Source organism: Protopterus annectens, chromosome 10.part0, assembly GCF_019279795.1.
Source record: "Protopterus annectens isolate FY-2018-M chromosome 10.part0, PAN1.0, whole genome shotgun sequence".
NCBI lineage: Eukaryota > Metazoa > Chordata > Ceratodontiformes > Protopteridae > Protopterus > Protopterus annectens.
The window spans coordinates 716,879,191-716,906,942 of record NC_056744.1 but is presented as its reverse complement, the minus strand read 5'-3'; the positions used below and the strand labels follow the sequence as shown (position 1 = coordinate 716,906,942).

Sequence of the window (27,752 nt, the reverse complement as noted above, 5' to 3'; positions counted from 1 at the left end):
CACACACACACACACACACACACACACACACACACACACACACATGCCACACATACCAAGGAACAACTTAAAGTCATCAATTCTTCTATGAAATGTCTTTGGGAAGTGAGACGAAACTGGAGTACCCATAGAAAACCCATGTGAACACAAGGAGGACATGCAGACTCCAAACAGAAGTCACTCTAGGTGAAAATTAAATGAGAGAACCATTTACTATGAGGCAACAATGCTATTCACTGCATAACTATTTCTGTTTTCCAGTTATCTAATTAATACATTAATATGTGCTTTAAATGATAAGGTGCTACCCAGAACTGCAAATCAACCAGTAGAAACTCTAAATAATAAGTGCAGTACATGTGTTATGCAACAAGGACAATTGTGTTTCCAGCTCAAGTAGCCTCTAAGTCTGCCCAAAGCAGGAATAGAGTTTTCAGTTAGTCACTCAGTCAGAAATGTTCATTAGAGCTAACTCCAGTGGTATACAGGGATACATTTCTAATGACAATCCATGCATCCTGAGTTCAGTAAGCATTGCAGGTGTTTCACAGACCTGGCATGGGAGGACAAAAGTGAAAGGCTACTGTCTGCTAGCCCATCCTGGGGGAGAGAAGGGGCTGTAGTTCACCACTTGGATGACAACTAACAGGCCCATTGGATGTTGTACAAATGTAATAGGCTACTGTAGAGAGTTTGCTCTGCAGAACCATCAAGCTGGTCCATTCCCTACCACACCATTCTCACATCTTTGGAACAGATGAGTTGATAAGGCTACTCAGGCTGAAACAAATTGGCTATAAGGCTTTCATCTAAGCCAAGGATACCAGCTCTCAGCCTGCAGATGAATGGACTGAGTGGGTGCAGGTAGAGGAGCCATCAGGCAAGGTACTGCAGAAATGAAAAATAAATGTTCCTCAGTACAATTAGGTTCATAAGGTGTACTAGGCTAAGGACCACTAGGCCCTTTATAAGGCTAAACATCCTGCCTAGATGTATCCCACAAGTTATTTTGCCATAGAGATTATTTTATTTATATTATGTTGGTCACTAGTGTTATTTATGATTAAGATGGCTTAGAATGGAGTAGGAAAATGAGTAATAATTATTTATAAATAGTTTATAGAAGAACTGTGTTACTTTGTCATATTAGAGAAGGTGTGTTGTTTTTCTGGGTTCCTACAATATTATCATTTCCAGTATACATAGCTGTTTTCTTGACTACAAGAGGACAGTCAGTGATTAGAGTAAATGCTGAAGATATGTGAGGGGATTGTTAACATTTGTTTGAGAAATCAAAAGAGTCTAGTATGACATGATGACTCTATACTTAAGACAGGATGGATGGGTTAAAGAGGGTACCCTCTAAATATAGGGATGCATTAGTGATAATGAATGTGTGACAGAAATTAAACTGATGAGATGATTGTTGGATCAGAGTGCAAAACTCTGGTTTGGTGCCAGTAAGGTTTAAGGCTTTTGTTTTTAAGATGACTGTGCAAGGCTGTTTTAAGATTACAGTGAGACTTGAACTAAGCCAAATCAGATATATTTTATTGTAGAGCAGTAAGAACCCACAGGGCTTCAACATCTAACCAATGTCCGAATGACCTGAATGATGATTCCCTTCCAACGTATTACTGCAGTCCTTTTTCAGTGTAGTCAACTTTCAGCATTGACATATGCTTATTTATTTTTTTATGTTTTTATTTTCTCAAAGGGATCATTCCTTATACTTGTACCACATGCTTTCAGGAAAGAGTTCTTAAGGAAGGTCAAAATACTAAACTCTTTAATGTCTTCTTTACACTATGTCTGGAAAAGCGGAAACAATCACTTCCAATATAGTGTATAATCTACATGTCCTGTAAATATCTTAACATGAGGGAAACATAATGAGACACAAAGGGTGGGTACTAGAAGCATGAAAAAAAAAACAATGACTGGGTGTTGATTTTCTATATATAAGTAGTAGATTCTAGTTTTGTCTAGTCTGTCTCCTTGGAACTTTAAGTGTAAATCCAAATAATATGCATAGGATTAGTTGCTTATGTAAATGTTACACCCAATACTGGCCAGACTCTGAAAAAGTAATTCAAACATTTGACATATAAAATACATCATCAGTAGACTTAACATAAAAAATAATGTAAGATTTAAGTCAATGCAACATATACCCCCATTTATGCTATAAATACCCATTGAATAGATTAACACAGATGAAATAAATCCCTTCCTCAACTGCTGTTCTGCCCTTTCTTTCTTTTGAAAAAAAAAACATGTTTTTGGTTAAAAAATAGACTAAAGCTGAAGTACTGTTAACACTATCCCATGATATTCAGAAGTATAAAGATTTACAATATCAGTGTTTTGCAGAACCAAGTACCTTTGTAATCTGTATCAGATTTAAATGTTATTTAACATCTGACTTTCTTCAGTAGGAATTAAGTTGAGCTAGCTTAGATCTTCATGGAAGTTAAGTTAGTGATCTATACAGTTTTGTAAACAGTGAAACAAAGATATTAAGGGCAGCTGAACAAATAACTTCTCAACTTACTTCTGCCACAATAAACTGTTACATAAAGCTTTAACTAATGAGGCATCTAAATCTGTTAGAAACTTTTGACTGTGGATTAAACTGCAACATTTCCTAATTAGTAACAGCTTGTAACATTTTATTGTACATATTCAGATAATGACATTTTGCATTTGCAGTATTTTCTGTTTATCCAACAGATGCCTGACCAGATTAGCCTTGCAGTAATACTTTTCAGTGACTGTCAATCACTTTCTAATATGATTAATTTCATTTTTATTAAACATATCTAAAGTTCTACCAAAACATCACCATAAATATATTTTGGTACCTACAACTTCTCATTAATTTTAATCACAAGTTAACTGAAATATTACTGATATGGAAGTCAAGTATGAATATACGTGCAGTTCGGTAAACCATCAAATATGGTACCCGTGTATCCTCAGTCAAGCAGTTTCATTCTAAGTAATATTAAGAGTTATTATATATTAAGCCAAACATAACCAAAAAAATAATAAAGCAGAAATAAAAAGCCAGAAAAGCCTTCTGAAATATCTGACAAATCATGATTAAACAAGTCTCTCTGGATTGTTTTCAAATTCTTCTTAGCTAGATTTGTAAGGGCCTTCTTGTAGGTAGCCTGGCTAGTGTAGTGGCCTCTAGTCAGTAATTTCTTATTTTTTTATGATTTTATGAACATATGAAGAAAATATGAAATAGAAGTATTTTTAAGTATTTGACTCAATAAGAGTATTTTTTTAAGACTTATCTTAAATTTTTTATCATCCTGTTTTCCTTTTCTATTTTCCGCTTTACATTGCTAATTTTTTATGATGCTATTAATTACTATCAGAGATTCTAGGTTGATATTAAAATTTTTTGTTATAAGTGCAGCATGCATATTTTACTCTTTTAGCAGTTATTGTTCTAAGTTTCCCAAATTAATATATGTGTTAAAAAATAGTGTGCACTGTGTATACTTATATGTTTTGTGTTTGTTTTTGTATTTTTTTATTTAAAATGTAATAAAAATATATATATTAGAGCTTGAGATGATCTGAGATATATGATATTTTTTCAATAGTTTCTAAGAGTATGCCAGCAAAGCTTCCTTTTTTGGAATGTATCCTTTTTCAGAGTTTGTGTAACTACAGAGTAGGCATATATAATGCTAGGTGTGTGAGAAGATTGATGAGGAGTGCAGGAGGAATTGCACTTTGCAAACAACATTTTCCTTATTTATTTATTTTTTTATCGGGTTGAGTTCCCATAGAGCTGAACAAGGAGAGTAGAGATCGAATTGAGATGGAATACTGGGGATTCATATGTGAGGTGAAGAGAAAACATAATTCACTTTTTCCAGTCTTCTGGAAATGTACCTGTTTGTACCTGTTTGTTATAATTTGTTAATGAGTTGATTTAGTGACATTTGCAATTCATCTCTCACTTATGTAGGAATTTTGGACAAATGCTAACAGGTTTCATTGTCTCCTGTACCTTTAAGTTTTTGAGTTCCTTTAGTATCTTTTCCTCTTTGCAATTAGTGGAGTTAACTCCATTATTATGGGAATTCTTATTGCATTTAATGGATCCATTCCCTTACCTTGTAAACACTGAATAAAAAATGTTTTATTTCTAAATACTGTAGTATGTATAATTCAGTTATGTTTGTTACTAGTGTTAACTGTTAACTATGTTATTTTTGATGTATCTGGAGCTTTCCCTACTGGGCCTCTACTGAAAATGGATACTTCTGGCCCAGTTAAACTTTTCTTCTAAACAGATGTCAATAAATAAAATATTCAGACCCTGGACAGTTCATTGACATTAAATGAATTGAAATAGTCCTTAAGAAACCAAAGATGACTTCTGATTACTACAATAAATGCATGTTAACTGTCTGCTATCAAAATATTAATCTTTTTGTCCTTCCTCTTTTTATCCACCTTGTTTCCTTTAAGTTAGCTTTGTTGTTCCTACCTTTATCTTTCTTTTCACCGATAGTGTTCTGTGATATTCAGTATAGTGACAGTACTATTTGCAGAAGTGAGCCAAACCACAACACAAAATGCATAAGTCAGTGTTCAGAAAGTAAAATGCAACCATTGAGTATTCATGGTCTCCCACTGTATTTTTTCCCATTACAGAACATCAAAGAAAAAATGATATCAAGATAAAGTGTCTCAGCTGAAAGGGGGTGACTCATTTGGGAAAAATCAATAAAGCTAAGCTAATTATGGAACTGCAACTCAACATGTTTTATGGTCAGTGGCACTCTTTGAGATAAATGAGCATGTGGTGACATTATTCAGCTTGGTGGGTATTTGTGCTAATGGTGTACTTAAGAACTTGGTTCGCTTACTGAAACTAAATGATAAAAACTACAAGTTAAGTGTTGAAATGCTAAAGGGGCACTCTGAACATGTATTGTTAACAGTAGCAAAAAATGTTAATTTTAATTACTGAAACAAGAAGGTCAGTGAAATTGTGATACAGCAATAAGCTGAACTGAAGCATTGTATAATGAGTAGTGAATTTGGTGTGAGTATAGCTGTAGAATGAATAGTGAATCGGGTGTGAATATAGCTGTACAACCTACCTCTCAACCTCCTTGCCCAAGAAATCTGGACAAAGCCCACGCCTCTCAACATGAAAATATGAAAAATCTGGACAAAGGCCCTGAAAAATAGCTACAAATCTGTATGCTGGTTAACATAAAATTTGCATACATAATTATGTAACCCCACCCACTCCACTGGAATTGTGGGATACCAACTTTCAAATGCAAACTGAAGAACAGACAACCAAAATATGGCCCCAGACCCTGTAGTAAATGGTAACCATTTTTTTTAAATGTGTAGCAATGGGAAGGAAGACGATGATGAACCTTAGGATTTTGTTTTTGGTGACTTGCAGTATGTGGGTTTTGTTTTAAAACTAGGGCATTTAATGGTAGGCAATTTTTTGCTAGGACCTGCAAAAGTTATTCTCCATGGTCTACTGATCTGTGGCATAGCTAGATTTTGTGCCACTTGGGGTTGTCTTTGAGTTTGTCACCTTTCCCCCGCCCTAACAAAATTATGGCCATTTGGTACCCCCATACACAGTCCCTCCACAACCATTTCAATGTCCCATTACGTGACTATTTCGCCCCATTTACCGTAAACACTGTAATGTGCATATTGCTTTACTTCTACAATGATTATTTGGACTTCATTTAAAATGTATTTTACATTTTATAGCATAAACACTAATAGACATCTGCTAATTAAAGCAATACAGTCTCACAGTGAAAATAGACTTAACATTAAAATGTTTCTGCCCTTGAAACTGACATTCATTGAAATAGCATTGAAACCCAGGGACACAGTCAAAGAAAATGCATCTGGCCGGTGGCGGATAAAGATTACATTTGGGCTGTTTTCAAATTATAGGCCCCTTCACACGAAACATACATGTGTTCTTTGATACACCTTTGTGATTGTATTTAATTATATTCCTTGTATAATAAACAGCACACTTATTAGACTGCGTTCTAAATTTATTGCTTTGAACATTTTTCCAGTAAGCAATGAAACAAATTGCATGAACCAATAATGACACAACTTCCCAATTCAGAACATTTCCATCATAAAAGTCTACTCAAAGTTTTACAGTCTACCAGTATTAGTAAATATTCACAATCTCTGCAGAAGTAAAAGTCATCTAAATAATTCCACATTAAAGAGATCTGTAACTAATGAAGAGGTTGCTGCTAGCAATTTTATATTTCTTTGTTTCATGTACAAATAAAGTGCCTGTTGCCCTTGAGGAATAAATTGCTTATGTCACATTACAAAAATGATAAGCTAGTAATATCACAATAGAGAATTATGTCAAACTAATAACAGGTTCATAGTTACTAGGTATCTCCACCAAAGAAGCCATTCTCAGGACTGCAATATCCACCCCCTTTAAAAGTACAACACAGTATAGTATCAGCAATGCATCTACATACTGTGGGAGTAGAACCCACACCCTTTTGCATCAAAACCAAGCATTCTACCCACGGTGCTACTAATAACACAGACTTGGCATAAGCAGCACTAAACTTTTCTCCCTCTGAAGAACTATGCAGCACAAGAAATCTGGAAAAAGCCAACGTTTATTGAGGGGGAGACAAAGACACATTTTAAACATTGCTTGTATAATCTTAGAAAAGTTGCTAGTATAAAATGTTTTGTGCCATGTTACCATGTGTTTCCTGAAAGATAGGCAGACTGAAACTTAAATGGCTATCATTATTTAGGGAATTCAGTTCTTACTGTTTTGCCAGAATACCTCATATTTTAAGAGGAACAAACTAAAATAGCAAAGTTTCTCCTAATGCAATCAAACACACAGAAAGCGTAAACAATTTCTCCTAACGATTGTTTCCTTAACAGAAGTAAAGTAAATCGGTTTCTCTCCACATATGAAAAATGCACATAGAAGCCACTTCCTTAACAGAATTAAAGTCAATTGGGTTCCCTCCAAATAAGAAAAATGCACATATGAGCCCACAGCAAAATCAATGAGGCAAGACTGGGAAAAATGCACATACTAACCCACAGAGAAATCAGTGCAGTAAGACTGGTAAATAGCCCCAGTTACAGTCTTTTTTGCTGTACCTGAGGGAAGTCTGACTCTGATGCAGCAAATTAAATATAACAAATAGCTCTGCATTCTCTCTCATGAAGCTGACGTCATTGTGCACGCCCTGCACGTGATGATGTCAGGAACAAATTAAAAAAAAAAAAACTAAAAAAAAAAATGGGAAATTCGGAAATTAAAGGGGAATTCATAGATCCCCAATATTTTGCCTTCAAAAATGGTACTTACCAAGCAATTCGGTATAGTTGAGATGTATGACAAAGCCTAAAATAATGGGGGGATAAAGACCTAAAAACAGAGGCAAGTTTTAAATATTGCTCTTCTAAACTTAGAAATTTGTTAGAATAATATGATTTGTGTTAGCATGCATTGTCGGAAGGAAATTAAGTCTGAAACTGAAATGTATTTCATTACTTAGTCACTTCAGACCTTGATGATTTGCCAGAAAACCACAACTTTTATGAGGATCAGACCAAAAGTTTGAAGCAAAACTCTGGACAGTTTAGTGATATACTGTGCAATGACTAGTGAATATGGTGTGAATATCGCTGTGCAAGGAGCAGTGATGTGAATATAGCTGTGCAATGAATAGTGAATCTGGTGTGAATATGACTGTGGAATGAGTAGTTAGTCTGATGTGAATATAGCTGTGCAATGATTAATGAATCTGATGGGAATATAGCTGCACAATGAGCAGTGAAACTGGTGCAAATATAGCTGTGAAATGAGTAGTGAATCTGGTGTGAATGTAGCTATGCAATGAGTAACAAATCTGGTCTGAATATAGCTGCAACACTATTCATTGCATTCATAATGTAACTTATCAAAGAAAGCTATTGTATGAATTGAGTGTAACGTTTCAATAGCATTTAAAATAAATGAGTACAGAGACAACATAAGAGATATTCAACAACTGAAGAAATGCAAAGTATTTCTTGATTCATTAAGTAAAGGCAGACTTCAGCCAAACAACAAGAAAGGTGAAATAATTTTTCTTTGGTTAATAAAAGTCATAGTCCACCATACTGTAGCATTAAAAAAGTAAAATGCCACGCTTTTGGGAAGCTAGGACATATGAAACATTCATGTTATAGTAAAATGCAGTGCAAAGTAAAAAGTAGAACAAAATTTTTAAGGAAAAAAATTATTACATTTGTCTCTAAGAAAGACACAAATTTTTAAATGTTTTCAGAATTAAATGATAGAGGAAGACAACTGTTCACATCTTTTTCAGTAAATGGTTAAATAAAACCTTGATGGTAGATTGATTATGGAGATTTCTGCAGGAGCATCAGTGTTGACTACATATGACAGTAATGAAGCCAGTGTCATGAAAGTGCATGTGTGGCCATGTTGAAACAGTACATGAGTGCAGACTACATAACCCATCAGATGGAACAGAAAATACCTAAGCAAGCATTATTGCATTCATGGGAATTTCCAGGAGGATGTTAGAAATTAATATATACTAATTGCAGGTCTCTTTATAAGCAGTATGTTCATGACTGAGGTAGATGCATATTCAAAATGATAGAAATATTTCATGTGAATGAGACTACATCACAAGCTACGATAAGAAGACTAGAGGAACATTACTTGCTGTTTTCATTAAAAAAATTGTCCATTCCACTAATATCCCAAAGCATGTTGTAAATAGTAGTTCAGCAAAAAGCTTTGTTCAGACATACAAGGTTGAATTGGGAAATGTGAAATACAATGTTTGATGTAGTAGGTAGTTTATTCTTATTTCAGTTTGGGATTGTGCCTGATTGTACTGTGGGTTAGTTACCTGTAGTATTCTTTTTAAAAGACATGTCATAACTGATCGTGATTTAGTTAAATCAAACTTGAGTGTTTGAAGGAATTAATATCTATAGACATTTCAGCATGAAAGATCATTCTGTGCACCAGACTCAGTATTCCCATGAGGTATGACTGGTAGAGGATCTAAGTGTATCCCAGTTATAATTTTAAACAGTCAGAACTAGTCTCATTTTGTGTTGAACAAAGATGGGAACCATTTAACGACGGTATAGTGACCATCTGAGAGCTAGAGTGATGATGGACTCATATAACCACAAAAAACTGAGCCCAAATATGGAAAGAATGGACTGTGGAAGTGAAAATCTGCAGAACAGTAAGAGTTAATTTGATGCTGTACAAACATTTGTAATACCAGCTTGTAAGTCTGAGGTTTCAGAGACACTTGAATCTGCTTATTAGAGCTGAGATTGTTTATACAGAGTTAGAAAACCACCTCACTATCTGACATTATCAAAGTGGAGTCTTCAGCAGATGGACATTTTGTTGCACTAATAAACATTTGTCTACGACACTTATTGGATTTAGAAATGCCATTTACCTCAAACAAAATTGCAACTATGTATCTTAAAATGAAAAGGGGCAATGTGTATGTTGTGTTTTTATATTCAGTATAATGGTACCACCAAGGATTCATAAAAGTGAGGCAGGCTGCAGTATAAAATTAATCTTTGTATGAGTGTATATTTAAATTAAGGTACAGCTCTGTACTTGTTTTTCTTGGGATTTTCACAATGCAGCAAAGCATCCTTCCATGTCTTTTCTATGTGTTTCTCATGTCTTCACTTAAGTACATACTTACATGGTCTTTTGACTTTGTTATATACTCTGTCATTGAATGCTGAAGAGCTCCCAAGCCTTTACCAAGGGAGTAATCATTACTGGGGGGAGGGGAGAGTTAAATGAGGAATGGGTTGCATGTGCAAATGCTTTCTTCCATGATCTAGTTAATCCTGATGAAATTGTAAAGTTATGTCTCACTCCATAAGAAATTATCCTTTCTCTTGTAGAAAACACATTACTGATGTGGTAATTTGCTCCACTTTGTAATAGGTAAAAGCATTTGTCATTTTCACTAGGACTGTATGTCTACTTTTGCTGCCTGTGGTTCTGTCAAGATTCTTTACTGGTCATAAGTAACTCAGCGTAAGGCATGGACATCTTCCTGTTTGAGTGCTGCCTTCAGCTTTTCCTGACTGTTGACTGGGATATGAATGATGTGGCCACTGAATTCGATGTAGAACTCCTGTTTATTAATTCCACTGTATTTGATCGTATTCTCATTCAAACTAAATGCTGTAAAGTCAGATATGTTCTCTAGCCCCTGACCAATTCATGAGCTGAAACAAACCACAGTTACCAAGAAACATCATGGAAACTCTACATCCAGTATGATATTTATGCTCTATATGCTCTTCAGTGGTAAACCAGGCTCAGAAATTGTTTTAAAAACTGATGAGACACACAATGGACCTTCACTGAGCAGTTAGAGAAATATTCAAACCAATAGCAGAAATACATCCATATGCTAGTGTGCCCTCTCAAACAAGCAAACATGAAAATAAATAAATATTTGACAAAACCAGCAAACATGTACATACATAAATGAATACTTAACAACCCTATTGTCTCTCATCATCCAGACAATAACTTCACCCTTTGACCATTAAACTGTATCCCCCTTGGCCTTTTTGTGCTCCCAACGCTATTCCCCAGTCCATGGTGTCCCCCAGCACTGTGAGAGAAAAACATGAGCCAGAGAACATGGCAATCATCCATAAGAGTTTTTTAAATGCTCCAATTGCTTCTCTTTAGGCTGGAAAGCATTATGCAATGCTTGCTACACTGGGTCCATTCTATTACAAGATTCTGCACATCTGCAACCCCAGCTAAAGTGTGTGTACTCCTTGGCCGGTTCCTGTTACCCTTTATATTCCCAGTATGATGGCTGAAATCTTGGGCTTTCCTCCAGGTCTGAACTACTGAGGCTGGACTTTTCTAACAAACACCCCTCCCCTCAGAAAAGGTGAGCAGTGTTGGCTGTCTTATCCCCATCCCTACATAGTAGACTGTTCCGGTGGAAGGGCACCTATTTGAACCCTGGTCATCTGAGGTATAGTCAGTGCCAAAATCATTATGGTTTGGAGTTAGATTAAGGTGAACATTTTATTCAGCATTCTGTTCCAGCCTGCCACCTCAATGAGGGAAGTCACCCGTTTGTTATCCACAACTAGAATTTTCTGTCTGGAGGAATTTATCAGACAGCAAGTTTAGTGATATTCCAACAAAGTTCCTCAAGCTATCTGCTGTTGCCCTGGCTTTGTCAGTTATAAAGCTTATCGGTAGGATCTTTGGAGAAGATATTCTAGCCAACTGGAATGAAGCTCACAACACTATAATACAGTAATGAGGGTCAGCTGATTAAAATAATTATTGAACCATGTCTAAACTATACCTTCTGGTGAAAGAGAGGAACAAGTAGCACAGAAACAACTTGTTTCCCAACAAATTACTTCTTTCTGGTAGCCAGCTAGCATGGCATTCAAGCAGGCTAATGTATTGAGATTGCTATGCAATTACTTCAGCTAGAATTTTGATATGGTTAATCATGTCCTCCTCAACAAAATTTCCAATGGAGACATTTGACTTTCTGAGTGTGGTTAACCAGCTACTTCCTGTGCAGAAAGCATTTTGGGAAGTTGGCTGGGCACTGATGCATCACTTCTGTCCAATTATTGACATACGACAATGTTTGCTGTTGGGCCATGACCCCTCCTCACACAGACACACACACACACACACACACACACACACACACACACACACACACACACACGCATATATATATATATATATATATATATATATATGTATATATATATATATATATATATACATATATATATATGTGTGTGTGTGTGTGTGTGTGTGTGTATTACCCTAGCTTCAGCGAGATCCGGTATCTGGTTTTGATATAACGTTTAGGTAATATTTTTTCAGTCTATACTCAGTTGCAAATTGTTTGATGCTATGATACTGTAACATAGTTGCTCACTGGTATCATTTAGCTTTCAGCTGTTGCTTACTTGTATTCATGACTTTTATATCCTGCATTCTTTATCGTGTTTTCTGGAGCATTTCCCCACAGGCTTCTTCTGGAAATGAAGCTAGTCTAGTTGGATAATGCAGCTATCTAACAAACTTAATTAGGGAAAAGCATAAGGAGAATTATCCCCAGGTCTATGGCAAAAATAGGATTTGTCTCATCATCTAACTAACTAACTATAGAAATTGAAGGGAACCATACACTGGATGCTCAATCATTTTCTCTGTCTTTTCCATAACCAAAGTTAATTCTTGAAAGAGATTAGGAATGCAATAGACAGATGCTCTGCCTCGATATCTTTAGGCCAATGATGTGACTTACTGAGTCGGGGTCTGTACCTCACAAAATGGAAGGTTTTGGTTCATGTGATACCTATCAGATAATCAAACAAACAAATTGTCGAATGTCATATGGTTGAACCTATATCGTCGACAATTCAGTCCATCAAAACCAACTCAAATCAAAAACAGTACTCACATACACCACAAAAACTGCACCCCCCACACCTCCTGCTAATTATATATACCAACTCTGAGATCACACTACAGTGGGGAAAAGAGCAAATTGCCTGATTCCCTACTATAATGCGGTCTCATACAGAACAGTTAGACAGACTGAATTGTCGATGATATGGGTTTGACCATGTGACGTTTCACAATTTGTCCATTAATGTGTTTGATACATATCCTGATTCATATGGTGGCAGATATAAAGTCAAGGAATGAGAAGCAATCACCTGTTCAGATCATACAAACATTTTCCCCATACACCTGATATGTGGAGCACTCCCCACCACCACCTCCTTGTGTGTGTGTGTGTGTGTGTGTGTGTGTGTGTGTGTGTGTGTGTGTGTGTGTGTGTGTGTGTGTGTGTGTGTGTGTGTGTGTGTGTGTGTGTGTGTGTGTGTGTGTGTATATATATATATATATATATATATATATACACACACACACACACACACACACACACACACACACACACACACACACACGTACATAATTCCGAACTCAGCAGTCGAGCCCAAATGATTAACATTCTGAAACTTTGAACTGTTTGTACTGTGATTGTGGTAAAGTTTGTATATGTAATTAGCAGGGATTATGAGGATGCAGGGGGGGCAATAATACAGTTTAGTTTTTCTGCACTTTATGATGTTATGGAATGTCGATCATATGGTCTCAACAATATGCAGTTCAACATTCCGTGACATTGATATTTTGAAGTAGATATTTCCTCACTTCCCCTCCTGATTCACCTTACTCATGAATTTTTAACCCTACCTCTGCCCCAACCATAACCAAACACATTTAACTTATGAAAACGTCTTTTCTGACCAGTATCAGTACACTAGATACTGAAGCATGTACACATTCATCACCAAAGACAAACAACACAAAATGTGTCCACTAACCTGCACCTTACTCTGTCTCTGACATATAAACATACACAAAACATGTACACACACACACACACACACACACACACACACACACTCCACAAACATTTATGCCTCCACACCACTAAATCTATCCCCTTGGCATACCTCTCAAGTGTACCTCATTGTGAGGAACGCACCTCATTTGGGGGTCTTAAAAAGTTCATGTTCCTCAAAGTTCCACATTGAAAGGGTCTGTCACTCATTCAGTGTTAGGAATTTTTTTAACTGATTCCCAGGTTAAATAGAAATTAATTCATTCAAAGATCTTTTTTATAAGTAAAACCAGCATACTTTGACCATCCTATGACATTCCAAGTTGAAGTTGCTAGTAAGCTATTAGTAGGTGTTCCACATTTTGTCCATTTATTCCACATTATGAAGGCTAGCGTTCCTCATTTTGGAGGTAGAAGGTTGAGAGCTATGCCCCTTGCGAAGCCCTTACTTTGATCCTGACCGTCAAATACTTGCACACAAACACATACCACAAAATCTGTCCCCTTACCTGTCACTGACCTTAACCAGAAATCGCTTGTATACAGTCTCAAACCAACCCCTGTTACCTGACTCAAAAATGTTCAAACTTCCTCTCTTTGAACAAAACACACTTAACATTCATATGTTTCACTGTATTTAATCACCCACAGTCAAACAGTTGTTCAGTACATGGTCTGACACCTATCTATCTATGTCTATATTTCTATCTATTCATATTATCAAGATAGATATATCTGTATATAGCTATGCATTTTAAATATATATATATATATATATATATATATATATATATATATATATATATATATATATATATATATATATATATATATATATATAAAAATAAAATAAAAAAATAATAAAAAATTAAGGGTTGTCTTATTTTGTTCTACTTTCTTATATCACATATGCTTATTTACCTTGTAGCACATGTTTTGTATGACTAGTATCTTTAATTGAAGTTTAATGTCTTGAAACTGAATTTTTAATGTGCTGTTTTATGTGGAGTTTTTCTCCCTGGGCCTCTACTGAAAATGGACATATATCCAGTTAGACTAGCCCGGTCAACAAATGTAAAATAAATAATATATATATATATATATATATATATATATATATATATATATATATACATTTAGAGGAAATATATTTTATATATACATATGGATCTACTTCTAAATTTCAAAGTTTCAAAACTTTGAATTTCTTATGGTCGAGACCATAAGATCAAAGTTTTGAAACACCCCATTCCATGCTGGTATGGCAATCTCCATTTAAACGGGTTGAAGTTTCAAAACTTCAATCTTATGGTCTCGACCATAAGAAATTTAAAGTTTTGAAACTTGAAATTTAGAAGTAGACCCATAGACACACACACACACACACACACACACACACACATATATATATATATATATATATATATATATGTATATGGATCTAGGACTATTGAATGAAAGTTCAATAGTCCGAATCCACAATCACCGAACACACTTTAATGAAAGCGATTTCACCAAAAAAGCGCTTCCGTTAAAGTGCGTTAAAAAAAACCCCAATAAATCTACTTTTATCCAGGGGGGAAAACCCCCCTGCACACTCCTGCACACCCCCCTACATTAATATTCTCACTCCGAGATTGCACTATAGTGAGGAAAAGGGAATATTCCCTTATCCGCAACGTAGTACAATCTCCACAACAGTCATCCCCCCACGACTCCCTCTAGCTGCAGGCATACTTCTGCAAAAGTGCTTTTTCGGTAAAAAGCACTTTCACAGAAGTATGCCCGGCTTTTTGTGCTTCGGTGAAAAGTTCCTTCAGGGATCAGTACCGATCCCATATATAGATATTATATATATATATATATATATATATATATATATATATATATATGTGTGTGTGTGTGTGTGTGTGTGTGTGTATGTATGTATGTATGTATGTTTGTATGTATGTGTACACACACAGACACACACACACACACACACACACACACACACACACACACACACACACACACACACGTAGAATGACTTTAAAGTTTTACATCCTTGGGGGAAGACAGCATGCATACCCCATCTTCAAAGCTATACATTTTCCCTGTTCACTAATAGTGTGTTCCTGATCCTTGATTGTATGTTGATGACCATATAAAATGTGACCCCCTCCCAATTCATAGCCACACAAATATGACCTATATGAATTCACTTAACTGATATAATTAGGGTTACCACCTTTGCAAAAAGGAAAACCTAACAAAAAATCCACCCTGTATGGTATGATCCATGCCACCCTATATTGCTAACTAATTTTCCTCCTCTTTTAGCTTATCATGTTACTGCAGCTTTAAGGAAAGGGTAAACAGTATGTTTATTGCAACAGTTCAACAAACTGATAAGCATTCTGAACATGTTAAAAATTATTTTATAGGACTTTTGATCTTTTAAATAACTAGTTTATTTCCTAAAACTATTTTAACAGATAAGCATGTAAGAATGAGTTATTGTGAATTAACAAGGGCACGGAGACATGCATATATTTGTATACCATTTTTTGTAATATATAATTTATATTTTCTTGATTTAAGTTTTTGCTCAAGCCCGCAATACTTTGTTGGGGGCCCAAAATTTGTATATGTGTACAGGGATAAAACCTTGAACTGGACTGGGCTGATTAGACCAATTATCTGCTTATAGTAGTACGTTGTACTATCTGATTATGGTGGCATTTCTCATTAGCCAGATTTCCTACTAAAATAGAATATTCTGATAAATAAACTTGAATGAAACTTAAAAATCTGGGTGAAAATTTATATAAGAAAATATACTTCCAAAAGATATGGGAAATCAAAATGAGTCAAACTGCTTGATACACACTCAGCAAAAAAAACAGATTCCTTGACAGAGGCCTAATTTCCTGAATGTCAGGAAAAATCCTGAGATACTGTGCTCCTAGATGTGATATGAACTTACTGTGTCTGAGTGTGTACTAGTATATGTCTAAAATATTATCTGTAGTGCTTTGTTTTCTATGTGTAACATTGTTTCTTTGTAAATTAGGCCAGTGCATATACAAGGCATACACAAACAACCTTATTTTACTTTATATCAATGCAGGTAGTTATAAAGTTAATCAAAAAATGACTTGTCAAGCCACATTTCATTTATTTATTTATTTTATTAAACATTGTTAGAGTAATTCCAAAGACCTTTTTTAGCTACACAAATGTGACCAATATTATTTCACTGAATTAAAGTAAATATACTACAATAAATCTGGTTGTTTATTTGAAAATGCAATGTTTTCTAAGGTGATCTGTATATATTTACATTGTTTTAGTGTCTACTACATGTCAGTAAAAATCATCTTTATTGATGTACTTGGTTTTAAAATAAATATGTTTTTGAATGGTGATTTCTTTAGTTGTGTGCTATAAATAGTGTGTGCCAGAGGGAGAAGTTCAGTAAAACAGCATTACATTGTTGTATTACTATTTTCACCTGGGACACTGTGTGTTGTTTTCGGTAACACAGCTAGCACAGTGTCCATTCCAGGACTGCAACATGTAACTGTCATCTGTCCAAAGTGCCAGAAACATTTGATCTAGGCAATAAAACTGTTTTGTAAACTGTTTTTGAAGTAATATAATACATTATATTGCATTTTGATGAATTCTACCACAAAAGAATAAGATTTTTGCTACAATTGTTTATAATTTTATCAAATATTTTATGGATAGAATTCACAGTTTTATCAATATACATCTTAGACTATGTTTCAATAATAGTTTTATAATCAAAGCAAGAATAACATGTTTTATTTTAAATATGTACTGAATCAGTCAGTTGTATTTATCATATGCAGGTGAATTTCATTTGCAAGTTGACACGATGTTCAGGAATGTCTGACAAGCATACTGTGTTGTATATCATCTACTGTCTGTTAATGTTGCACACTAATTTAATAGACATTTTATGCCTATTACAGATAGTTCAATGAAAACAATGGAGGACCGAGACAATCAAAGACAGATGCGTTATTCTGTTGAAACACCATATGGCTTTCATTTAGACCTTGACTTTCTGAAATATGTGGATGACATTGAAAAAGGAAACACTCTCCGAAGAGTTCAGATTAATAGAAAGACCAGACATCCCAAGTTTAGCACCTTACCAAGGAACTTCAGTGTTCCCGATGATGGCTCATGTTTACATAGATTACCTTTCCCAGGAAGAGGTTGGACTTCTTCGTGTTCTGTTATACCAAAAAGTAAAGTGGTTGGTGCAAAGGAAGTCTTTGATAATGATGCATCACAAATAGTAAATAGCAGTCATGAGCTAAATTTCACAACAAATAGCCTGCCTGCAGAGGAAAGTATAAGACCTTACCATAAACATTTTGCAAGCAGCAGCTTTAAACCACCACTTCTTCGAGCCTCAAGCATGCCAGTTACTCTGTTACCAACTAGAATGTCCGAGGAGCTAAGGAATGTCCCGCCAGATTCTTTCCACTGCAATGGACTTAATTCAAGTGACAATATTTCTTATCCAGCAAGTGAGACCTTTGACACAAGTAGCACAGACAGCATTGGATGGATTGGACTGGAGGACCATAGCCAACTTGATCAAATCCAGGCTGCCTTGAAACGAATAAAAGAATTGGAAGAGCAAGTAAAAAGCATTTCTGAACTTCAGAAGCAAGTTTTAGAACTGCAACAAGAGCGAACTCAACTTAAGACCCAGCTACTGCAACTTAGTAGCACAGCAGACACAAAAACAAATGAAAGTACTAAGTTTCTTAAAGAAAGACATGTAGGAGTAATAGAAAACAATGCAGACAGTGATGCAAACAGCAAACACATTCAAATGCATCCGACTGTTTTAGGAATTACGGCACTTCTTCCTAGGAAAAATGGTGGTTGCAATTATTTTCAAGGAATGGAACTAAATATTTCTGAAAATGACTTAGTTGATGAACCTGTTAAAGCTGAACATAGGAGCATTGGTGTTACTGTCACTGAAGAAGACTTAAGACTGGATCCCATGGCAAACATCTCTAGAGATTGCCTTAACACAGCAAGTAATACAAAAGTCGCTGATCTTGAAAAACAACTGATTTCCACCATACAGAAACTTGAAAAAAATAAAGACATATTAAAACAACAAGAAGACGATATTAAAGCTAAAGATGCTAGCATTCTACGTTTTCTGCAAAAAATAACACAGCTAGAGACAGAACAAAAAAGTGCAGAAACCAAAGAAATTGCAACACGCAAAATGTCTGTTGATCCTATTATGTACTGTCATGTAGCATCAAACACTGAAACCTTTGGAGGTTTTGAGCAAAATAACGCATGTGACAAAGTTATAACCGCCCAGATGCAAACTGCAACTCAGTCTGTTGGATGTGGTGAGTGTAGCGTAGATGTGTCTGTTACCCCAATCAAGGAGTTAGTATCTGTTGGAGTGAATGTGAATTGCAGTGATGAAAGTACTACACAGATGACAGCAAAGGAAGCCACTCTTTGTAAAGTGGTTGATAAAGTTATAAGTGAAAAAGCAGTGCAGACTGAAGATATCCATGTTTCAGAAATTCCTTATTACAGAAGAGCTTCAGTCAAAGAATCAATTAACTTGGAAAGCAGGGAAGTAAATAAATGTATCCAACCACAGCCCGATGACTGCAGTTCACAGGCATTTACATTTGATCACGCAGAATGTAAATCAGCTTCAAAAGATGAACAGTCATTTGTTGCAATGCATGAGGTAAACACAGAGGAGAAGGAACATCATCAGACAAAAAGCTCACATTCTGCAGTGAATGCTGCAATCAGTCAGTGTGTAAAAAGAATCCAAGAGTTAGTACAGGAACAATGGATATGCTTGGAGCATGGCTACCCTGAACTTGCCAGTGTGTTGAAACAGCCTGCATCAAAGCTAAGTTCAATTCAGAGGCAACTAGTAAATTCCATTAATGCGCTTTCTGCAGTATATTCCTCACAGTCCTCAGACGTTACACAAGAGCAAAGCATGGAGTGTCAGCAACCAGGTATGTTAAGTAAAGTGGTGTATCTAACAGGCCAAGAATCAGTTCATGGTCAAAATCTAAATTAAAAATGTGTACATTTGTGTTTTTTTGGTCTAGATACGTCTGACAACAAATAATACACATGTTAGAAACTCTTTTGCAGGTTGTACCACCAACAGTTCTTTTGTCATAGTTTTTGTTTTAACCCCTCAAAAATAGGACTCTATGTACCAGGTCATCTGGAATGTTAATGCTGGTACCTAGTAAATAACTTCATTCTGAGTGCTGAATAAACAAAGGGCACAATATTTAGACACAGTGTTGTCCTTTTGTAGCAAGATGACATTAAAGCATTTTCTGAGAAAACCCCCTAACACCCAGTTTCATTCCATTCATCAACTGATTTGTTGTGCTTCTTTATCGATAAGTGTTATCCTCTAATGCATCTTATTGTATATTGTTTATTTATTTACATTTTTTGACTGGAATGTCCGCATGGGAAGCTACATTTTTCATTGCAGTTCTAAGGAGAAAAGCACCAAGAACGTCATTTCATATCACAAACATTTTGAAGGCAATATGAGGTAACAGGCATTATGAGTCAAAGCAGTAGAAAATAAAAGGCAATAATGTACATGATGTACACAAAGTGATCAGACAGCCTTTACATACGGCTACTTGTGTAGCAGATTTCTTCTACTGAATTAATGTTGAGTTCTTTTTACGTGTTGGTCTTTCCTCTTATTACTTCAGATGTTTTGCTTCACATCACTTTACTACCCTTTTCTGCACTTATTCACTTTTTTGTATGCTGTTTTAGGGATGCTGTCCACAGAACTGGACATAATTTCAGTTGTGAACTTGCTAGCATCTTGTGCAGAGACATGGCTATGTCATTTTTTGCAGCTGCAATATCTTCACTGTCCTTGAGAATGCAAAGCTTTCTGTTGCAGTGGTACTTCATGCAACAAGTTGTTTTTGTTTAGTCAGTTTCACGCATGTGATTCTTCTTGTCCTCAAGGACTTTGGAACACCAGGCCCGCTTGTCAACAACTGCTTCTTTAAATTCTTGTAAATTCACATTAATTCTTGCAGTAATACTGTCCTTCCATCTCTGCCAATCCCCTCTGTTGTTGCCTTTGATCTTTCCTAGTGTCAGTATCCTGTGAAGTGATACTTGTCTTCACATTATGTAGCCAAAGTTTTTTAAGTTTTAGTTTTACTATTACACCTTTAACTGAACATTCTGGGTTTATTTTCTTGAGTATTGACTGATTTGATCTTCTTGCAGTCAATGGAAATCCCAAAAGATTTTTCCAATACCACATTTCAGAAACATTGATATTTTTTTTAGCTCACAGCCTTACTTGTAGTATGTCTCACAGCTATATGTTATTGCTGGGGAAAAACTGCTTTGACTATATGGATCTCTGAGGACTATGTAATTTCTTTGCTATATATTATCTAGATTTGCCCTATATTGCACCCTCATCAGCAAGCATATTTTAATTTCATGGCTGCATTCACCACCTGCAGAGGTCTTTAAGATCAGGAAAAAAAAAACAGTGTTATTGCCTCCACTTCTTTTCTATCTGTATGCAAAGACTCAACAATGTAAGATGACATAATTTTAGATTTTGATGTTGAAGAGCAAGCCAGCCTTTGTGCTTTCTACTTTTGTCTTTATCGATGGGTTCTTCAACTATTCTGTACTTTCAGCCATCAGAGTAGCTTTAATACAATTGTCATCTACTCATTATGAAATGAAACATATGAAAATGTGGAGTAGAACTATTACAAGGAGCTGTTTTCATTTATCTCAAATGAGATTGTTAACCACACCATCCTACTAGGAAAACTTAACACTATGTGGACTCTTACAGGTAGAACAATCGTAGTTGTTTCTAACAATAAGCAAACAGACACTGTTACCTCCAACAGAGGTGTCCCCTAAACAGTAGTCCAGGCCCCTTATCATTACACCTATTCAAGACTGACTTGCCTTTGGACCTACTAAATCTGAAATGGATTTTTTAAGCTGATGATGCAGGGCTTACAAAATGCAAGTATGTAAGGCTTACAAAAGCAAGTATGTAGGTCTTACAAAAGCAAGTAAGACCTCTTCCTATCCGAACACAGCACTGTAAAACTCCTTAGTTGTATTTTAAATTGATGACACCAAAATAAGCTTTGTTTAAATGTCCCAAAATCCTCACTTGTGCTTTTTGGCACACCACATAGATTAATATTAGTTAACCTTTTAATTTTGAGCAGCCTTCTTTGGCAGGCTGCCTCTCTAGTTGCCCACCAAAAATGCTTGGGTACAGCAGTTGATCTTGTTGAATCACTATCACTCAAGGTATTGACCCAACTGAAACGTTACTCAACAAAGAAGCTAGGCAGGCTATGGCAATCAACATACTCTTTCAAAGGTCAGAATACTCCTTACCTGTGATAGGCCTTCTCTCAGGCAAAAACACTGCTATTTTATAGAAAACTGGAAACAAAAGTGTAAGAATCATAAAAATCTGTCCATGCAGAGAATGCAAAACATGGAAAACACTGTCTGGTTACTTGTAGCAGTTAGAGCTATTGGCTAATGAATGCTTCACCTGCGCATCTTTGACTTCTTCTGGGTTGGGTGCATGTATGTATATATATATATATATATATATATATATATATATATATATATATATATATATATATATATATATATATATATATATATGGGTTCATTACACATTACCAAAAACCCATAATACCAATGCACATACACCCGAGACCAAATACCCGAAAGACTACAAGACTGACAGACCACAAGCGTGAAATTCAAAATCGCGAACGTTTGAAACACATACGGTACACACATATGCAAACACACAGCTTCCCCCCCACAATCAAACGAATAAACGTACACTATATTTAAGCAGGGGGGCAAGCCCCCCTGCACCCCCCTACACCCCCTACATTAATATTCTAACTCCGAGATCGCACAAACACACACACAAGACAAACTCACACCCACACATTACAGTCCCCTCACACACACACACACACACACACACACACACACACACACACACCACAGTCACAACACACACTAAAGCCCCTCACAAACACACTTACACACACATACGTACCTCAACCGCAACACCAGCAGTGCTAACTCAAAATCTCAGAACATTGGGATTATGAAATTCACGCTTCTGGTCTTGCAATTATCTGGTCTTTCAGTGTTCTGGTCCCGGGATTCCGAGCGTAAGTAATATGGGCGTTCGGTCTTCTGTAGTGAACCTCTATATATATATATATATATATATATATATATATATAGTTCCCCTTTATAATTTCAAAGTACTGAAATCTTGAATTTCAGTATCTCAAAACTATATGACTCAGAATGCCGAAACCCAAAATCACGAAACACACAATCACGAACATACATACACCATACACCACACAACACACACACCATTCTATCAACACCACACAAACTGTACAACCCTACACTACATGTAAGCATGGGGCAAGCCCCCTTACAGCCCCCCATGTGGGGGACTCCACCCCCCACACCTCCCACTCATATATATATATATATATATATATATATATATATATATATATACCAACTCCAAGATCGCACAAACAGAAAAAAACTCACATCCAGACATTCTACAGTCCCTCATACACACACACACACACACACACACACACACACACACACACACACACACACACACACACACACACACATGTCGCACGTACACAAACATCAACACATCCAACACTCATACTTCCACCTCCGTACCCTAACCCACACGTACAACTTACAAAAACAATCACACACACTCACTTACCTTAAATTCCGGACACCATCTGAGCCAAACACTTCACGTAACATAGCGTAGCATAAATGCATAAGCGCGGATTCGAGATATTCATATTCGCACTTATGCACTTTCGCTATTTTGAAGTTTCGCCTTTATGGTCTCGGGATACTGAAATTCATATATACATGTGTGTGTGTGCATGATTTGGTGACTGAGATATCAATTTGTAACCCATTTCCAGCTGAGTCCTTGGGAAATACTCCAGTATATACAAACTTGGAAACACAACATTACATCAGCATCACAGCATATGTACATGTAGAGATAGATACAGAAAGGAAGGTTACAGCAGTACGTTCATACCTTAACACAAATAATTTGTATATATTTAGCAGACAACAAGGTATAGGAACTGCCAAATAAAATATTACAAAAATAATGTTTTGGAGAAACTGAATTTTGAAAAAGGAGCAACTCTGGCATTTATAACATTGCAGTTTGTGTTTAGGGTTAACACACACACACACACACACACACACACACACACACACACACACACACACACATTATATATACAAATTTGCCTGCAGCCTCCCAAACATCATTACAGGGTGCTCAATATCCTCAACTGGCTTGAACTTCCACAACACATTACCCTCTCCCAACTACTCACAGCACACAAAATACTTCACTATCCACTTTAAAAAAATATGCTGTCAAATCTCATCCAATGGCTTATACCAAATGCAGTGTCAGTGGCACAACAGGTAGCAGACTCACCTTTGGTACAGAAGGCTGTGGATTCTGTTCCCACACCAGGTGGATTGGTAACTGACACTGCAGCACAACATAAGCAGAGTGCTGCATTCCTGAGTATACCATCCTTTGCATGAGATGTCAAATCGAGGCCCCATCTGCTTGAGTTGGTAGTAGCTCAGGAGGATGTAAAAGATCCCAAATCACTTATCAAAAAGAGTAAGGGTCCTTTATTTACATCCTATTTACATGGCACATTATTCACATATATACATTTTGCATAGATCTGTACATATTTACACATTTACAAAATTATACAATTGTTTACTTATCTTCCTCCTTATACATTCTGTTTTTTTCATACTTATACGTTTTTATTCAAACTAGACCCCAACTCTTTTTTCTATAACTACCATCTGATTTTTCTTAATGTTATTGATAATATCCATTTCCCATTAAACTTAATCTAATTTAATGTCGCATTTCAAATCACCCATATTTTACATAAAACAACTTTTTGTCCAGTATTATTTTATATTCTTTGTTTTCTGTTCTTATAAAATCCATATTTATGTTGCTACTATCTTTTAACACTCTGAAAAAATTTTCTTCACATAATTTTCTCCATAATTTTTCCTGTCTTTTACATTTCAGGAAAGCATGTTCTGTTGTTTCTTCTTCACCACAATACAAACATATTCTCACACATTTCTTTTTATAAGGCATATGTGCTTTCACTGGTGGTTTCTTTATTCCCAGTTTCTATATAAAATCCTAACATTATACTTTATTACTACACCACTTATTTTTTTATTTTATAGATTTAATCTTATCTTCTGATAAATTTACCTATGGGTTAACACAAGAATATTGTATTATTATACTATTATACCATGTTTTATGATCTTCTACTATCTCATCACTCTTTATCTTCCACATTTTTATTTTCTGTTAATAATTTTCTGTTTCTTCAGTAATACATTCTTTTTTCCCTAATTACTTTTTATTATCTCCCAGCATTTTTCATACTTATACTACTAATTTCTAATGTTTCTCATTTATCCATCTTAACACTTTATACAAATTTAATGAAGCTACAAATACCACCAGATTTAACAATCTCAGTCCCCCTTTATCTTTGCTCATATATATAATACTCCTCTCTTTACTGGATATAATCTAGATCCATATATATATATATCTATATATATATATATATATATATATATATATATATATATATATGCAAAATAACTCCTAATAATTGTTTTTCATACATTCACAGAATGATAAACACACTTGATAACTATGCAATTTTCCCATTACTACTAAATTTATCAAATTAGCTTTTTTTCTTATAATATAATCTATATGTTCTCTGGAAACAACAAATCTATTTTAATTTTTTTAGAAGGTTATCACATTTGTTTCACATACTGTTTTATTACCAACATTTACTCCCAGTACTGAAATTTCTTTCCTTATTCCTTATAAATTCTATTCCACTTATCTTTATCCTGTCTTCAAAACCTTTACTTTTATCAGTATTTAGTGTCATACTTATTTATTTTAAACAATCTATTACACAAAACATGGCTTCTTTCATCCACAGATTATTTTTAGTTATTATAATAATAGCATCTGCATATGTCATTAAAATGGAATTTCTGCACATTTGCATTACATACTTTGCATTTTCCATTTTAAAATTCATCTTAATTATTACCATATTCATAACTAAAGCAAATAATATTCTGCTCACAGAACAACATTATCTTATCCCATTACTCATCCCTATTGTTTTCTTAACCAACCACTTATTAAAATTCTTAACTTATTATTACTATATACTGTCATGCAGATGTTTTAGTTTTACCACTAAAATTATATGCATTCATTAATTCCCATAACATCTAATGTTCTATTAAAATAAAGTTTTATTACTGTCATTAGCAATTCTTAACATTCCTTTCCTTTCATGTCATATACATTGTCTTTCATTATATTTTCCATCTTATTTTGGAAACTTTTTTGAATTATCTTCATTAAAAAAATTAATCCGTATTATTTACTACTATTTTATAACTTTTTTATCTTTTTTCCATATAAATTTTAATGTTCCACCACACAGTCCTTTGTAAAAAAATCTTTTTGCCATTCCATTAAATTTTTATATGTTGCATATCCTGTTCCAGCTAGACCTGCTACTGAATCTATATTTATTTAAGTACTTTATCTAACTCACATCTAACTAATACATAGCAATCTCTTTTTTAATTTCCTTATTTACTTGATCCATTTTTTTTTTACTTTTCATATTTTATTACATTCTTTCTTTTTTCTTTAAATATTTCTTCCACATAATGAACCACAGCTTCCATAATCTGTGTTTGTTTTCTTTCTACCTTTCCTTTCTTATTTTTCAATTTTCTCCTTACAATACTAGCTTCTTTCATAGTCTTATTCAAATGTGCTGACACTTCTACCAGGTTTCCTTGTACTAAGTTTTTTTTTATTTATATAACAAATTCTTCATATTTTCATAATTTATTTTGTATAATTCATTTTCTTTATCATAATACTCTCTCTCTCAGTCTTTTCTAGGTTTTGAAAAGCCATTTTCTTATATCTCTACATCTCTTTCTTTTTCTGTCTTTCTGGTTTCTCTCTGCCATTTTTTTAAAAGTTTTTATATATTTACTTTTAAATGTAATCCACCATTCTGACCAATTAACATAAACTGTCTTCATAGTAGCATGATCTCCATAACTGTATTATTTCTTCTTTTCTTTTTTCATTCCATTTTTTCATTTATTTTTTTATTCCCTTTCCATTTGTATATGTTCTTTGTTTTCATTTATCAGAACTAGTAATATTTACTGTGACTCACTCTTTTGTCACCATCTTCAAGGCATGGAACAAACTACCAAACCACATCAGGCTTTTAAATTACCTGCAACAATTCAAATCTACAAAACCAAACCACTCAGATGATGAATAGCACAATTGAACAATGAAAACATCTGGACATAGGCACCACAGGAAAATGGAATCCTATTAAAGGAAGTTTATTTTTGAGTGCTTTCCTCCACATGAGACTTCATCAGAAAGATGACTAAAAGACAACTTTAAAACTAACTGGCCAATCAGAAACAAGAAACAATAATTAAATTAAGACAAATAATAAACCTAAAAGGTAAAAAAAGCACTGAATTCACAGCACATAAATATAACTGAATACATTTTCTAACATCACCTCCATCAGCTCACAGCAAATGCTAACCATGTCAATAGAAAAACTGGTATATTTAACCAAAAATAACCTCACATAGTCAACACCTTCAGCAATAGGTATAGTGATGTAAAGAGATTTATTTTTTTCTCAAAAATCTTTTTATTGATTTATAAAGTATAACATAACAACAAACATCAAAACATTGTAAATATAGTCATTTTAGGAGTTGATTAAAGTTGTACAACTTGTGGTAGCAGATTGCAACTCTTTGGGGTGAGAAAAAAATAACATACAACATTATATACAATATATACAAATGGTAACCAAGAAGCAAATGAAAAAAAAAAATTGTAATTATAATCATAAGTATAAATGACGT

General features: G+C 34.8%; 1 protein-coding gene across 1 annotated transcript in view; it reads left to right on the top strand.

Annotated features, from left to right (window-relative positions):
- Nucleotides 1-27,752, top strand: part of KANK4 (KN motif and ankyrin repeat domains 4) — a 419,388-nt gene that overhangs the window by 49,329 nt on the left and 342,307 nt on the right. The window contains exon 2 of the mRNA XM_044085543.1: nt 17,510-19,570. Within this exon, the coding sequence (XP_043941478.1) occupies nt 17,510-19,570 (2,061 nt within the window). The remainder of the gene's footprint in view (nt 1-17,509; nt 19,571-27,752) is intronic.